Source organism: Cupressus sempervirens, chromosome 8 (genome assembly GCF_028749045.1).
Source record: "Cupressus sempervirens isolate cs-2001-9-10 chromosome 8, ASM2874904v1, whole genome shotgun sequence".
Classification (NCBI taxonomy): domain Eukaryota; kingdom Viridiplantae; phylum Streptophyta; class Pinopsida; order Cupressales; family Cupressaceae; genus Cupressus; species Cupressus sempervirens.
In genome coordinates this window covers 260,216,931-260,232,255 of record NC_143125.1, presented here as the reverse complement: position 1 = coordinate 260,232,255, position 15,325 = coordinate 260,216,931, and the positions used below count along the sequence as shown (strand labels likewise).

General features: G+C 38.4%; 1 protein-coding gene across 1 annotated transcript in view; it reads left to right on the top strand.

Annotated features, from left to right (window-relative positions):
* Positions 1 to 13,794, top strand: part of NUP155 (nucleoporin 155) — a 171,794-nt gene extending 158,000 nt beyond the window's left edge. Inside the window, exons 12-14 of the mRNA XM_089797398.1 lie at positions 1,628 to 1,846; positions 12,897 to 13,225; positions 13,334 to 13,794. Of these exons, the coding sequence (XP_089653524.1) occupies positions 1,628 to 1,846; positions 12,897 to 13,225; positions 13,334 to 13,442 (657 nt within the window). The 3' untranslated portion in view covers positions 13,443 to 13,794. The remainder of the gene's footprint in view (positions 1 to 1,627; positions 1,847 to 12,896; positions 13,226 to 13,333) is intronic.
* The last annotated feature ends 1,531 nt before the right edge of the window (positions 13,795 to 15,325 follow it).

Below are 15,325 nucleotides of genomic sequence, written 5' to 3'. Positions count from 1 at the left end.
AAACTCAGAATTATCTTCAATCCTTTTGAAGTGCTTGCATTAATAGATTTCGATGCCAAGATTACAAAGGGCAGATTGGATAAATATCAATGGAAGTGGTGTGGAGATGAATGGCCATGTCTCCAATTGGAGACATGGACATTCATTCTCACACCCGTTCATTGTTAACTAATACTCATGATTAATTACTGTCATAAACACAGTGATTAAATGTATAATTAATCATTACATCTACGGCCCAATATAAAGGATAGATCGATCATGATGTAAACATCAAAGGAACCAAAAATAATCTCGATCATGCCTTAATGATCTTGGAACATATATATATCTCATCGGTTTCAGATTGTGGAAGATACAACAGCATGTACGTATGCATACATGTATAACAGCATGTGCATCATGCTGTTTTACATGTATACACATGTATGTGCTTACCACAGTAATGTCAGACCAAAACTACATGCATTAATAAAGAAGAAAATAAATGCAAATAAATTTACTGAATGGGAGATATGAAGACGTGAGGTTGCAAAGTCCTATAAATGTATTATTTCATATATATAGGCAAAACTTAACTTTATCTATGAATTTTTAAAAAATAGTTTTTCCCTTGGTAATTCTAAACTTACATGCCAACACTAAAAACAAAATTTAGTAGTTTGTGAGCTGAAAAAGAAAGACCAAGGCGTGCCATGGTAGATTGTGTGCTGAAAAAAAAAGACCATGCCATGACTTATCTGGCTTATAACGTCTCTAATTCATTGCAACCCCTCCCTATGGAGTCTTTGCCTTCCTCTCTATTTTTATCTTGCCTGATCCATTTGGACCATTTTTTTGTAGGCTAGGATTTAGAAGGTAATGGTTTGCTGGTGAAATGAGAAGCATAACTTTCTCTAGTTCATGCCCCTTTATAGTTGTGGCTCTAGCCCCTTATACCAATAGGGTTTATCCCTGTTTGGGCAGGTTTGACCCCTTTGTAAACTAAACTGAGGCCCCTTAAGGTGATGAGGCCTATCTTTCCTATTTTTGTTTTTTTCATTTTCCATATGTTTCATTTTGTCTTTATTATCTTTGCTTCTAAATGATGGACACACCTTACCAAAATAATAATGCAAAAAGTTGATGAAAGATTGATGTGCATAAGTCTTGTATTTGTATTTTATCGTAGTTACTCGTTGACAAACCTTATTTCAGAGTGCATCTATTTTCCATTTCGGTATCTTAAATTCTGGCCGCTTGATTTAAAAGTACTTTGTAGGATATCTATTTTAAGACAGGAAAGAGTTTGGCTCACATTTACATTACTAGTGATTCTCAGAGTTGCTGATTTGCTTTAATATATCTCCTTCACTTGGCTTACAAATACCTAGTCCATTGTTAAATATTAAATAAGGAATGCCAATGAAACCAATTTTTTCAAATGTCTAATAAACCAATCTTGTCCAAGTTTGTTAAGTTGTTAACCCATGGGTGTTGGTTAGGAATTTGGAGATTTAATGTGTGCCTTGCTTGGTCATAAATTTACAATTATCTAGCAGAAGGCATAAACACGTATTTGTATTTCTTGAAGATATTTCCTCTAGTTCTTATGTTTTGTGATGTAGCTTTGCTTATTTTGTTTCAGATCTGTTTGGAAATTCTTCACTTCTCGAATTATGCTGGAGATGGGGACAGTGGCATAATGCGGGAGATGTGGGCTCGGTTACTAGATCAAGCTCTTACAAGAGGAGGTGTTGCAGAAGCTTGTTTGGTTGTGAAGAGAGTTGGTTCTAAATTATATCCGGGTGATGGTGTTAGCTTACCTTTAGATACAATATGTCTTCATCTTGAAAAGGCAGCATTGGTGAGTATTTGAGATTAGTTTAAGCAGTAAATCAGCTAATCCTTTTTCTGATGGTCAACTGGAACTTTATTCTGATTTGTTCTTTGCAATGCCTAACCAATATTTACATGTCTGCTATCCACAATTTTAAAAACTAATGTATCTACGAGAAATTGTGGTTGTCCACATCTGTCAAAGAGACCTGAAATTGTTCCACCAACTTATTTCTTTTGTACTTCTGATTTTTTTTTTGAGTCTCTAGTCAGAAGTTGTAATGCCCCAATTTTGGACCAAAAAGACTGACACTTCAAGATACGATTTAATGAGCTATAATTAAATATTGAAACATATTAATATAAGTTTCTACCCATCATCATGTAACCACCTTTTATAATGCCCCATCAGGGAACCCAAGAGAAATAAAAGTATAATGTCACTAAGTTTACTGAACATTTTTTTTGTAAAGGTTTAAGTAACATAAAGATAACAATGCGGAAGCAATACATTCACAGTTACATTTCTCAAGGGTTCATAATGTTGAATCACTCATGTAAGTTTAATTAATTCAACATCAATAAATATACAATCTCCATGTCCATGGATAAACCACATATAAAAGATCTCATAAAAGAATACATAAAGTACATATGATGCCACAAGGCATATGCATAATGCATAACATCCACTGCACATGTCGCAGAGTATGTAAAGATAAAATGTAAATAACATGATACAATACAACATCCCATAGGATCTCAAAATACACAATGGACAAATGCAAGAATGCATCCACTCTATTATGGTAAAATAATGAATTTGTTATTAAACAAAGATCATGAATGATCTATATATACAAGATACAAGAGAATGTTTCTCTAATGAACAAGAGGGAGGAAATAGAAACATTCTTGTAGAGTGAAAAATAAAGCTTACATAATGAACAAAAGGAGTTTATGGAAACATTACAAAATGAGTGACCATTAGAAAAAGACGAAAGAGAGAATAAATAGAAACTATCTAATATTGTAATATTGTCCCTTAATGGTCAATCTATTTTCGAAAAAGTTACAAACAAAAATTTGCATGTCCTCAAAAAATGTAAAAGACAGCCTCAAATTGATTAGAGAGGTTTGCATGTTCTTCTATGTTTGCCTGTGGCTGGGATCAACCCTACTTCCATTGATCAGAAGCAATGCAAGTCTTGCATTCTTGGATCACATGACCAAATTTGTGGCAATAGTTACATCGGATTTGCTTCTTCTTGGAGCTATTATGAGACCAAGCAGATAATCGAGATGAGCCTTTATCCTTGTGAAAGGATTGGGCTGAAAATGCTTGTTCAGAGGAGGATGAAGGAGCATTGCTACCAAACTATTGTTGCCAACGATCTTGTTGCAGAAGTTTGTTGCACAAATATGAGAACTTTAGGTCAACATTAGTTGCAGTAATGTTGAGCGTCTCAATAAAGTGCTCATAGGACGGTGGTAGGATTTTCAAAGTAATGACCACCATGACCTCTTTCTCCATTTTACGACAAATGGCCTCAAGCTGATCCTTGATGTCCTTAATCTTCAGAAGATGGTCTTTTAAGGACATATGCTCATCCATAATAATGGAGGATAGTTGATTCTTCAAAAAGAAGGCCCTACTTTTATCTGATGTCTCACGGAGATTTTTTTAGTATTTTACAGATCTTTGTAGCTATCTTGCCAGATGACACTTGAGGCAGCTGATCATCAGTAACTGAAAGCTTAATAAGTATAACCACTTCATGATAACGCTTGTCAAAGTTCTCTTGAGTAGCATCGACTATGGTAGGATGAGTCTTGGTACCTAGACCAAGCGCCTCAAGGTGACAATTCTCAAAGATCGTCATCATTCTTTGCTTCCAGATGTTGTAGTTAATTTTGTTGAATTATTGACCACCTTCTAGCATAAGACTAGTGAGAGATGCCATTTCACCCTTTTCAATGAAGAAGCATGAAAAAATTGAGATGACACGAACTTCAAGGCAGATTGGCGGAAGACACAACAAAAATGAAAGGACACCCATAAGAGAGCTCAAAAAACCTACAAAGAATCTGAAACTAGATTCTGAATTTGCTGGCTCAAAAATTGAGGCATAGAAAATGATACACCCAAAAAAATAGGACTAACCCAGTTGAGATTTGCAAATATCCAATCAAGAATATGCAAAAAAAATGCTAATTTGACACGTGAATCGAGGGTTTTCAAAAAAACATTAGTCGGATTAGTCGGATTAAAAAACTTGAAATTTTTTACAGAGTTTTTGAAAAAAAAAATGGCAGATTTTGCACAAAGAAAATTGCTAAAAACAATTGAAAATCGAATCCCTAGTCGGGTTTGGAGGGAAAAAATACAAATTTTGAACACACTTAGGTTAACATATCAAAATTTTTGAACTATTAATTTCAAAAAGAAATTAAGAATTCGCTCTAATACCATATTATGGTAAAATAATGAATGTGTTATTAAACAAAGATCATGAATTGTTGTCGGTAAAATGTATAATGTAGCCGATGGGTAGAGTAGTATCCGAACGGGCGCGTAACGCTTGAGACACCCTTTCGGAAAGGTATATGTACACGTCCAAGATGGACTTTGGAATCATTCATTGATCATTGTAGTCATTGTAATCGGATTGTAATCAACAAGTGCATACATGAAAAGTACCTGTTCTGCATTGAGTCGTGTTATACATGTGTTGAACTTTTTACCCTATGCAGTAAACATTTGGCGCCGTTGCCTGACGTACCTGGAACAAAGGAATGAGGATTAATGCCGAATTTGCCAAACAAGGATCACCTAGGAGGTTGAATCCAGTCAAGCTGTACCATAGGAACTATTCACAGAACCTAAAGAGGCCGTACCTAATCACCTAGTGAGTGGGTGTCATCGATCGTGATATCCTTGAAAAAGGATACGACATAGATAAGAATATGTGTGGATTTTCGAAGCCTAAATGCCGTAACAATTAAAGATTCGTTCCCAATACCATTTACAGATAGCATTTTGGAGGAAGTGGCAGGGCATGAAATTTACTCATTCATGGACGGATTCTTAGGGTATAATCAGATATCCATTGCTCAGGAGGATAAATTAAAAACGACATTCATTGTTGAGGATCGCGTATATGCATACAACAGGATGCTGTTCGGATTATGTAATGCTCCAGTGACTTTCCAAAGGATTATCCTGTGTATATTTGATAAGATGTCTATTGGAAATTTTAAGGCATTTTTAGATGACTGGACGATTTTTAGCACAAAAGACAAACACATAACAGCGTTAGGAGAGTGTTTGGAGAGGTGCAGGCGAGCAAGATTAGCATTGAACCTGAAGAAGTGCAGGTTCATGGTGCCACAAGGGAAGCTGCTCGGGCATATAGTTTGTAAAGAAGGATTGAAGATGGATCCAGACAAGGTCTGCGTAATCTTAGAGATGCCACCCTCGACGGATGTAGTGGAAGTGAAGTCATTTTTGGGGCACATTGGTTACTACCAAAGGTTTATTAAAAACTATGCAAAATTAGCTTATCCGCTGGACAAACTCGCCTGTAAGGGTGAACCTTACAGATGGGAGACTGAGCAAAATGAAGCCTTTGAGGGATTGAAGACAAGGTTGGCTACGGCTCTGATTTTGGCTTATCTAAATTGGGATAAAGAATTTCATGTCCATGTAGATGCCTCAAATTATGCCATCAGAGCAACACTGGCGCAGATTGGCGACCATAGGTTAGACCATCCAGTGTACTTTGCAAGCAGATTGTTGTTGAAGGCGGAGAGAAATTACAGTACCACGGAGCGAGAGGCGTTGGGGATGGTATATGCAGTACAGAAGTTTAGACAGTACTTGTTGGCCACTCCATTTGTGTTTTATGTAGATCATCAAGCGTTACTATACTTGGTCAATAAGCCGATTATTCAAGGAAGAATAAGCCGATGGTTGTTATTATTACAGGAGTTCACATTTAAGATTGTGGTACGGCCAGGGAAGAGTCATGTGAGTGCAGATCACCTATCAAGAATAAAATCGAGGTAGCCACCTGAAGGAGTTAATGATAATTTTCTAGATGCGCAACTTTTTCAGGTTACAGTACTACCAGCTTGGTATACATGCATTGGAGAATATCTATCGACGGGGCAGTTTCCAAGCGACATGCCACCAAACGAAAGACGGAAATTGGTGCTGAGAAGTCGAACATTTCAGTTAATCAATGGACTATTGTATAAAATGGGACCAGATCAGATTCTAAGATGGTGCGTCCTTGAAGAGGAAATTTCGAAAATACTGAAGGAAGCACACGAAGGCCCGACGGGAGGACACATGGGGCCGGATACTACTGCACACAAGATACTTTAGGCAGGGCTATGATGGCCGACGGTATACAATGACGCTAGGGAGTGGGTCGTTGCGTGTAATACATGCCAGCGGGCTGGGAAACCATTGAAGAGACGTTTTATGCCTCTAAATCCATCGCACGCACAGGAACTTTTTGAGAGGTGGGGACTGGATTTTATTGGACTGTTGAAGGTGAGTAAAACAAGGTGCTGATACATTGTGGTAGCGACGGAGCACTTAACTAAATGGGTGGAGGCACATGCATTACCAGACAATTCTGCACTCAGCACAGCAAGATTTTTATATGAACAAATTATTACAAGGTACGGGATCCCACTCCAATTGACAAGTGATCAAGGAGGACATTTTGTTAACCACGTTATCAGAGTGCTCACTACGGATTTCAAAATTTACCATTCATTGTCGAGCCCATATTATCCAAGGGCTAACGGACAGGCCGAAGCAACGAACAAAATTCTGGTGGGAGTGATTTATAAATCCTGTGCAGTTGAGGGAGAAGACTAGGAAGAGAAGTTACCATCTTCTCTATGGGCGTATCATACCTCATATAAAGTAACTAGAGGACACACCTTGTTCCAGCTAATGTAAGGACAGGAGGCAGTGGTGCTGACAAAATTCATGGTAACAAGTTTAAGGATAGCGATTGAGAATAAACTAGGTGACATGGAGAGCTTAGGGGAGAGACTGTACAATCTGAACAAACTTGATGAACGGCGGTTGCAGGTGCAGTGGGCCATCAAAGTTACACAAACAAGGAGGAAGGCGTGGCATGACAAGCACCTAAAATTGAACAACTTTCAACCTGGTCAATTGGTACTGAAGTATAATGGACGAAATGAAATAAGGCCTGGAAAATTTAAAGTCAAATGGGTTGGACCATACAAGATACGGGAAGTTGGATATAACGGAGCAATTAAATTGTGGACACTAGATGGAAAAGAAATACTAGATACCGTAAATGGATCGAAGTTGAAAATATACAGGGAAAGAAAGGATCCTCCGCCGACAAATGGCTGAACGAAGAAAAGACGTTTGTAAATAATGTATATATGTATAATATTGAAGTCGAATATGGTTTTAAGTGTCAAGTGATAAATTGTAGTTTTAAAAGTATGAAGTGCTAAAACAAGGAAACTTGAAGCATAAAGTAAATGTATTGGAATTTTAAATATTAAATGTAGGAGGGAGCAAAAGTTTGCCGTACGGCCTTAGAAGATATCATCAAAGGAAAAAGTATGAAGAAAAAGCCTGAGCAAATAATAGAATAATAATAAAGTGACCGAATAGTAATAAAGTGGGAAGTGAGGGAATTTAAAAAGACCTTTTGGATGATTGTACGGCCTTCTAGATGACCGTATGGCCTTGACAAATTTAAAAATGTAAACCATAACTAATAAAAGTAATTGGAAGATCCAGAAATTTGTATGAGGAAGCAGGAAATCATATAAGAAAGACCGTACGGCTATTGACCAGAAGCCAAGACTCCGTACGGACTTGGAAAATATTGGAGGTGAAACCGTACCGCCTTGAAAGGAATTGGAAAGAAGTCTGCATGACCGTACGACCTCAAAGGACTTACATAATAAAGTGAGTTACAGAGAAATTTGGGGAAAAAAAAGGTTGTGATGACTGTATGGTACGGAAAAGTGAGGCACAAAGAAATTTGAAAAAGAGTTGTGATGACCGCACAGTCTTAAGCACACAAATTTTCACCTCAACACCGTATGGAGAGCAGAGTTGATCTCAGACAAGGAAAGGAAACCTTCGGTGAAAGGCAATTGCAGGAGGGGCACAAAATCGAAGTAGGGAGAAAGCAAGGAGCATACAAAGGAAAAAGGAGGAGGCCGTACGGTGCAAGGGAGGGACAAAGGTGGTCCGTACAGCGTGGGGAGTGATAAGGAGGAGAATTGTATTGACCATACCGCCAGAGGAAGGAAGAATTAAATTATTGACAAACAAATAAGCCGTACTCCTTTAAGTCAAGGAAGCCGTACTAAGAAAGCCGTACCATCACTTGGGAGGTTGAATCCAGTCAAGCCGTACCATAGGAACTATTCACAGAACCTAAAGAAGCTGTATAGTATGGAAGTGGGGACAAGAAAGGAGGTTGTGAAAAGTTGTACGAAGGTAATTGCCATAACGGTTTTAAGATTCATTCACAAACGACAAAAGAGTGACAGTTATGCAGTTTGTAGGAAAGAGGGCTTGGAAGAGAAAATTAGATGAAGACACTGCCATGAACAAGAATGCGAAGACACTACCCTCTAGAATTCGTGTAGCAGGAGGGACTTATGCAGGATCCAGTAGCGTAGGTGCAAGTAAGAAGAAAGCAAAGCAAATGAAGCAACCAGGAGAACTTCCTACAGTACAGAGTATCACATTCGAAGGGTTAAATGGTGCAGAGTGCCGGAAATGGTGGCAGGAGACTCCGGACAACCACCAGGTGAAGGCTAGTATCTGAAGAGCACAGGTGGAATGGGTAGTGCAAATGCCAGTATTTTGCATTAGAGACTACGAAGGGTTTTTGCACATTATGATTGAAACATATGACAGGTTCTCTAGAAGTAGTACATTCGAATATCTTGGTTGCAAATTAACAGTATCATTCAGACCGACTGATTTTACACGGGTATTTGGCATACTGGGTCATGCTCAGGTTGGGAGAAAAATAGAAAGCAAGCCGAAAAAGTTAAGCCGTGAAGCGAAGATGAAGTTGATACAGCTTGTGTGTGGAGACCTGTCACAGGTAGTACAGGAGGCTCTTTTAGACACGTCCAGAGGCAGAGGACTAAAGAAATCTAATCTCCAGGAGGGACATTGGCGTTGTTTGATGGACATTGTTAAAAGCCGTCTCACAAGTTCGAGCCGCGCTTCAGATCTCTTTTCCCCACGTAGCCATGATGAACGAAATTTTGCACGGCAGAGTTTATGATTGGGCAGCATTATTGGCTGAGCGGATGTTAGAGTTTATGACATTACAGCACAAAACGTTCTATATGCCACATTATGCTATTGGTCTGTTTTTGGATGCGACGACGCAGATGATCCTGAATGATGCACTGGAGGCAAAACTGGGACCACTCTCGCCTAGCGAACCACCTATAATGCAGTGGAAGCACTTGGATACTCTTGGCACCAAAATCGTAGGACAGAAGCGACCAAGGCTGGATGGTGGTGACACAGATAGCGGCAGAGAGGAGACATCTTTAGAGGTGAATGGGTCTGAGGGGGAAGAGGAGGATGTTGAAGAGGTAGAAGTGATCACAGCTACGCCCTTGAGATTTCCACGGCCTGTGCTTTCGACTACGACACACTTGGCCCCTGTAAGTATACATGGTATCCCAGGGTTTAGACAGATCAGACAACCAATAGTGATGACGCCAGTCTCAGCTACGACGCAGCCCACCGTAGAGACATGAGCTGTAGTAGAGTCACATTCAGCACCGATAGAGGCATCGATGGAGCCGGCTTGTGAGACTACCAGATACAGGAGAGACTGTGGTACCTGACATGGAGATGGAGATAGACAGAGAGACAGGGGTGTTGGAGGTACCCGTAGGCCAGGAGTTGGGGGCATCAGGTGTCCTACTGGATGTAGTAGGATCTGATGCAGTGGTCACAATAGACATGGCACTGTTGGCATCACCTGAGCAGGACAGCGAGAGAGAGGACCGAACCCAAAGGGTGAGTGCTTTTCTGAGTACAAAGTTCCACTGAACTCCGGCACCTCGAGTGACATACCTGCCGACACCCACGCAGGAAGCAGTTTCAGAGAACCCACTATAGGATGTTGCGCAGGCACAGGGTGAGGGAGTACCGCATAGCGCTATTGAGCATATGGTAGATGTAGTGGAGAAGGCTATGGGTACACAGTAGGAATGACCACTAGTACGGGAGATAGCGATGACGGAGGTAGTTTTTCTTGATGATGTCGCAGCTCTAGCATCTCGGGCTCACCAGGTTATAGATTCGCCAAAGACGCAGGCGTTGGAGTCAGTAGGGAAGGAGCTGGAGGGAGTCATAGCCTTCATGTGGACGGGATGCCCAGCTGCCTTTACAGTTTGTTTTCAGGAGAGGGGATGGCCCGATGTGGAGACCATGGAGATGTGGCTGGTCCATGACGAAGGAACCTAAGATGGAGAGTCGGATTGAGAGACAGATTCAAGAGATAGCGAAGTTACACAAGGAGACGTACTACACTCTTCGGAGGAGTCAGGCGGATCAGGTAGCAGTTGAGAGAGCTCGAGAGGAGTCAGCTGTTAGGTTAGCCCTGGAGAGGGCAGCCTAGGAATCTGAGAGGGTGGCTTGGCAATCCGAGAGGGCAGCCCTGTTAATGGAAAAAGAAAAAATGGTAGCAAAAAAGGAGAAGGAATTGGGAGAAGTCGGAGAGATGATGCAGTCAGCCCTAGAGCTCTAGTTGGAAGCGAAAGCAAAGCTGAAGATAAAAAAAGAACAGGTCTACAAGCTGAGGACAGAGGTGAACGAGTTGCAAATGCGGACGGCCACTACGCCTGGGACGCATCCCTTTGTCTAGTACTTATGCATTGGTGTAATTTGTTAATGAAATTTTGTAACGAATTTTGTTGTATTGTCGTCTGGAGACGACCTTTCTTTTGGGGGGGGATGATGTCGGTAAAATGTATAATGTAGCCGACGGGTAGAGTAGTATCCGAATGGGCGTTTGATGCTTTAGTCACCCCTTCAGAAAGGTATATGTACACGTCCGAGATGGACTTTAGAATCATTCATTGATCATTGTAGTCATTGTAATCGGATTGTAATCAGCAAGTGCATACATGAATAAAGTACCTGTTCTGCATTGAGTCGTGTTATACATGTGTTAAACTTCTTACCCTATGCAGTAAACATGAATGATCTATATATAGAAGATATAAGAGAATGTTTCTATAATGAACTGGAGAGAGGAAATAGAAACACTCTTGTAAAAGAAAGTTCCATAATGAACAAAAAAAGAGTTTATAGAAACATTACAAAATGAGTGACCATTAGAAAAAGATGCACGAGAGAATAAACTTAAACTATCTAATATCGTAATATGCTCAATATAGCAAAGAATGGTACAATTGTATCAAGGTACATCCCGCATCGTACACATTTGTTGGATCTCGGTGGCAAAAGAATCACTACCACAACCTAAGCGGTCCACTCCCACTGTGTGGAGGAGGTAATGTCAAGTCCCATAAATAACAATCCTCAAATCATAAGGGATAAGTAAGAGAATCTTGATAGCTCTCTATCTCAAAGGTACTACATGTATAACAAGGTAAAATGTCTAATCCTAGAGGCAGACAACACGTAGGAAACCTAGTATGTATGTGGGAAAGTGTCACCACATGAGCCAACAAATGATTGAATATTATTTGGAATCTGAAGTCGGAATAACAAATGATTGGATATTATTATCTGTGAATAATCAAAATCAATTTTTTTGGTTTAATATTATGTGTTGCTAAATTAATGACCTATGATTTTTCCATATGTTGCATTATTATTCCCATATTCAGATTTACCCTCTGCAACTCTCCTTGCTATCTATTGCCTATAAACCAAGGTTGCACGGAGATGGGGGTACTTGGGTACTTCGGAGATGGGTATGGGTACGGGGACGATTTTTTTCCCAAAATAGGAGATGGGGGCATTTTGTGTATGTCAATGTTTAAAATATATTATTTTATATTTTATACGAAATCCGAAAATATAATGGCATTGAGTTTTCAAAGCAAGAAAGGTGATAAAGCTTATTGTCAAAAATTAACTTAGAACATTAAGCATGCAAATTGAAATGTTATACAATCAATTTATCAAAGTTTCATATTGACTAGTGATTACATATTCAAGTAAGCTTGATGAACAACAAGCTGACACACAAAAACAAAACAAAAAGCTGAAACAAAGATCTGAAATCTTAATCAAGGTCCTTAGCTATGATACTTTCCACAGAGTACCCGACCGAGTACCCAGTACGGAATACCAGTACGAAATATGTCTACCAGTACCCAGTATGCATCCCAGGGGTATGGTTACCATTCACGAATACTCATGCAACTATGCTACAAACCCTTGGTAAAATTTTCATGATTTAAAACCTGTAATTGATTGTTTTTTTTGGGGACCCAAAACTACCATGTTTTAAATGTTTGAATTGTTAGTTACATAGGTTAAAATTTTTGAAAATTTGAGAAAGCTAGGCTCAACATTAAAGGAAATAGCTAAAAAAACAATTTTAATATAGAACAAAAATAACTTTTTCTAAAAACAAGTAAATCTTTGTGTGCGCGCGCATGTAGAAATGTGGTGGCTGTTATGTTTACGTGAAGGATAAACATATCTGCCTACATATAAATCTATTTTCGGGTGGTTTTCATGGCCATACATTATTATGATTATTGTGATGCTGAAGATATAATGTTGCACAAGTCTTAAATATTTGATATTTGGAGCACACATTAAATTTTAATGGATCATACAATTTATATGCAGAAAATAAATTTGATACATGCATCCAAGGGTATTTTTAGATTCTGCACATCGTGCAATGCATGGATGAGATATGTACATTGTAAACAATGCTGCAGAGAGATTTGCAGTTAAGATGTTTCAGTTACATTGGATAGCCACATTTGACAACCAAAATTATTAAATGCAATAGGGTTCTCCTCTTGTGCAGGAACGGACAACTTCAGGTACTGAACTTGTCGGAGATGAGGATGTGGCAAGGGCATTATTTGCTGCTTGTAAAAACACAGCAGAAACTGTTCAACGTGCATATGATCGGTTATTATCAAGTGGAAGCATCTTACCATCCCCATCTCTTCGTCTGCGACTTCTCCGATCAATGCTTACAGTTCTTCGTGAGTGGACACTCTCAGCGCTTGCACAAAGATTGGGTACAACTGCTAGTGGTGCTTCCCTTATTCTTGGAGGGGTTTTAACTCCTGAGCAATCTTGTGGTATACAGCAAGGAATTAAGGACAAAATTTTAAGTGCTGCAAATAGGTAAGGCAAATAATCTTAATCTCCACTCTTAAACCTTTTGATTGTATCCCTTCCTATTTACTATTTAATTGTATGATTAGAACTTAATTTGGGGACATGTTTTTGCAGGTATATGACAGAGGTTCGGAGGTTACCACTCCCACCAGCCCATACAGAACCTGTATACCGTGGCTTTAAAGAGTTAGAGGAAATGCTGCTGGGATCATCCACTTTCTAGTTCCACTGTTAAATCTAGTTTTCCTGGAGGCAATTCAAGGTTTCCTGTTTGGATGTTACATGTGTAGATTAGCAATCTTGTCATATTATTTATCAGGACATTCAAGCACTCTTTAATTGTGTACTTGGGTTTACTATGTGTACTTCAAATTTTCCCATGTTTGTTGGTTCTTACGGTGAAGTTGCGCATCCAGTAACTCCTGTATCTCATTGTATCAGGATAGTGTTCATGTTGTATGCTATCAATTTTGGGAGATTGGAAAGGTTGTAATCTTGCCACAAGTAGCAAGTTCTGCTTGATCACCTTCAGTAGCAATTCTAAATTATAGATAAGTTTCTTAGTATTGTTTTTATTTATTGGGCAACTAGCACTAACAATTCTGCTAATTGTTGTGAGAAGTTAGGCTCCCTTAGGCATCACATATTTCTACTAGAGGCTTGTGTGTAACAGCTTTATTCCCTGTCTTCAAACTAAATATTTCTCATAGTTTAAATTCATGATCGTGTTTAAGCTTGTGGATATCCTGGGTCGAACTGTGGTTGAAGACCTGAAAGTAAAGGTGTTGGGTAAAACCTCTTGAAAGCGGACTTTTGTAGTACGCCACAAGGGGCGAATTCCCATTCCTGTAGTTCTGAATGGATCTACCTATTTGTTAGATACATCTAACTGGGTGAATGCATTGAAAGTTATTGATAGACATTTATTTTCAATGAAATGTAATAGACCACGGCCAATTTTTTGCGTGCTTAAGTAACAATCATTTTCACAAGACATTTTTTGCCATTGTGTCCTTCCAGACATTAATTTTAATTTTAATTTATGGATGATTCTGTCACGTTTTCATTTTGACTTGTTTGCTAGCCCTTTTCCAGGCATAATCATTGGATTAATCTTAATTTTCATTTACTTCATCTATTAATCCTCGATCATATAATAAAACAAACTTTAATTCCTAATTTAAAACTTGGTTCCTACTTTGTAAAAATTAATCTACGCTCAACAATGTCTGGTTACATTGCCAGTTATTTTTAATCCAACAATAAAGGATTCATGTATCATTCAAATTTAGTAGGAATGTTTTTATGGGTAAGGATTTTAAAATCTAACAAACTTCATTTTAATGCTTTAGCTGAAGAGTTAAAAGAAAGGAACAGGTGACATTGATTAATGTTTGCGTTGGAAAGACCTTTACCTTTTAGTGATTATAACGGAATGGTCTTGTCATGCAACTTCGGATAGTTCGTTGAGATTCGAGAAGTATGCAAAAGTGTTTACAATGTGCTTAATGTGCCCACTTATTGCATTGAATCCCGATTGTTTCAAAAAATAAATTGGGAATATTAACTTACAATTGGATTGTATTTTCAAGGTTGATACAAATTTGTCCAAAAATTATCCCCATAAATATGTGAAATTAGTAGACATAAAATAAGTTCTGATCAGTGGTTTCTGTTGATTATCTGACCACGTATTGTACTGATTGTTTCTGAAAATAAGATGGGAATGTTTGTCATCTTACAATTGGATCGTATTTTCAATGTTGATGATCCACATTTGTCTGTTCGTTGAAAAAATTATCCTCATAAATATGTGAAATTAGTACATGCAAAATAAGTTGTGATCTGTGGTTTTTGTTGATTAGATAGGAAAAATGTTTACGATATGCATTTCTTAACCATCAACTGTTTATTTTTTTGCAAGCTCGCTATGAAAATAGCAGTAATGTAATTAATTTTTGAGTTTTGAGTAGCATTAATAGTTTTATAAACACGAGAATTGGATGATTTATATTGTTAAAATATCATTTGAGTTTATCTTTTTCAAATTTCATATGAAAATAGTGAAAATGATTAAGCTTCTTTTTTTTATTGACATTGTGTCTT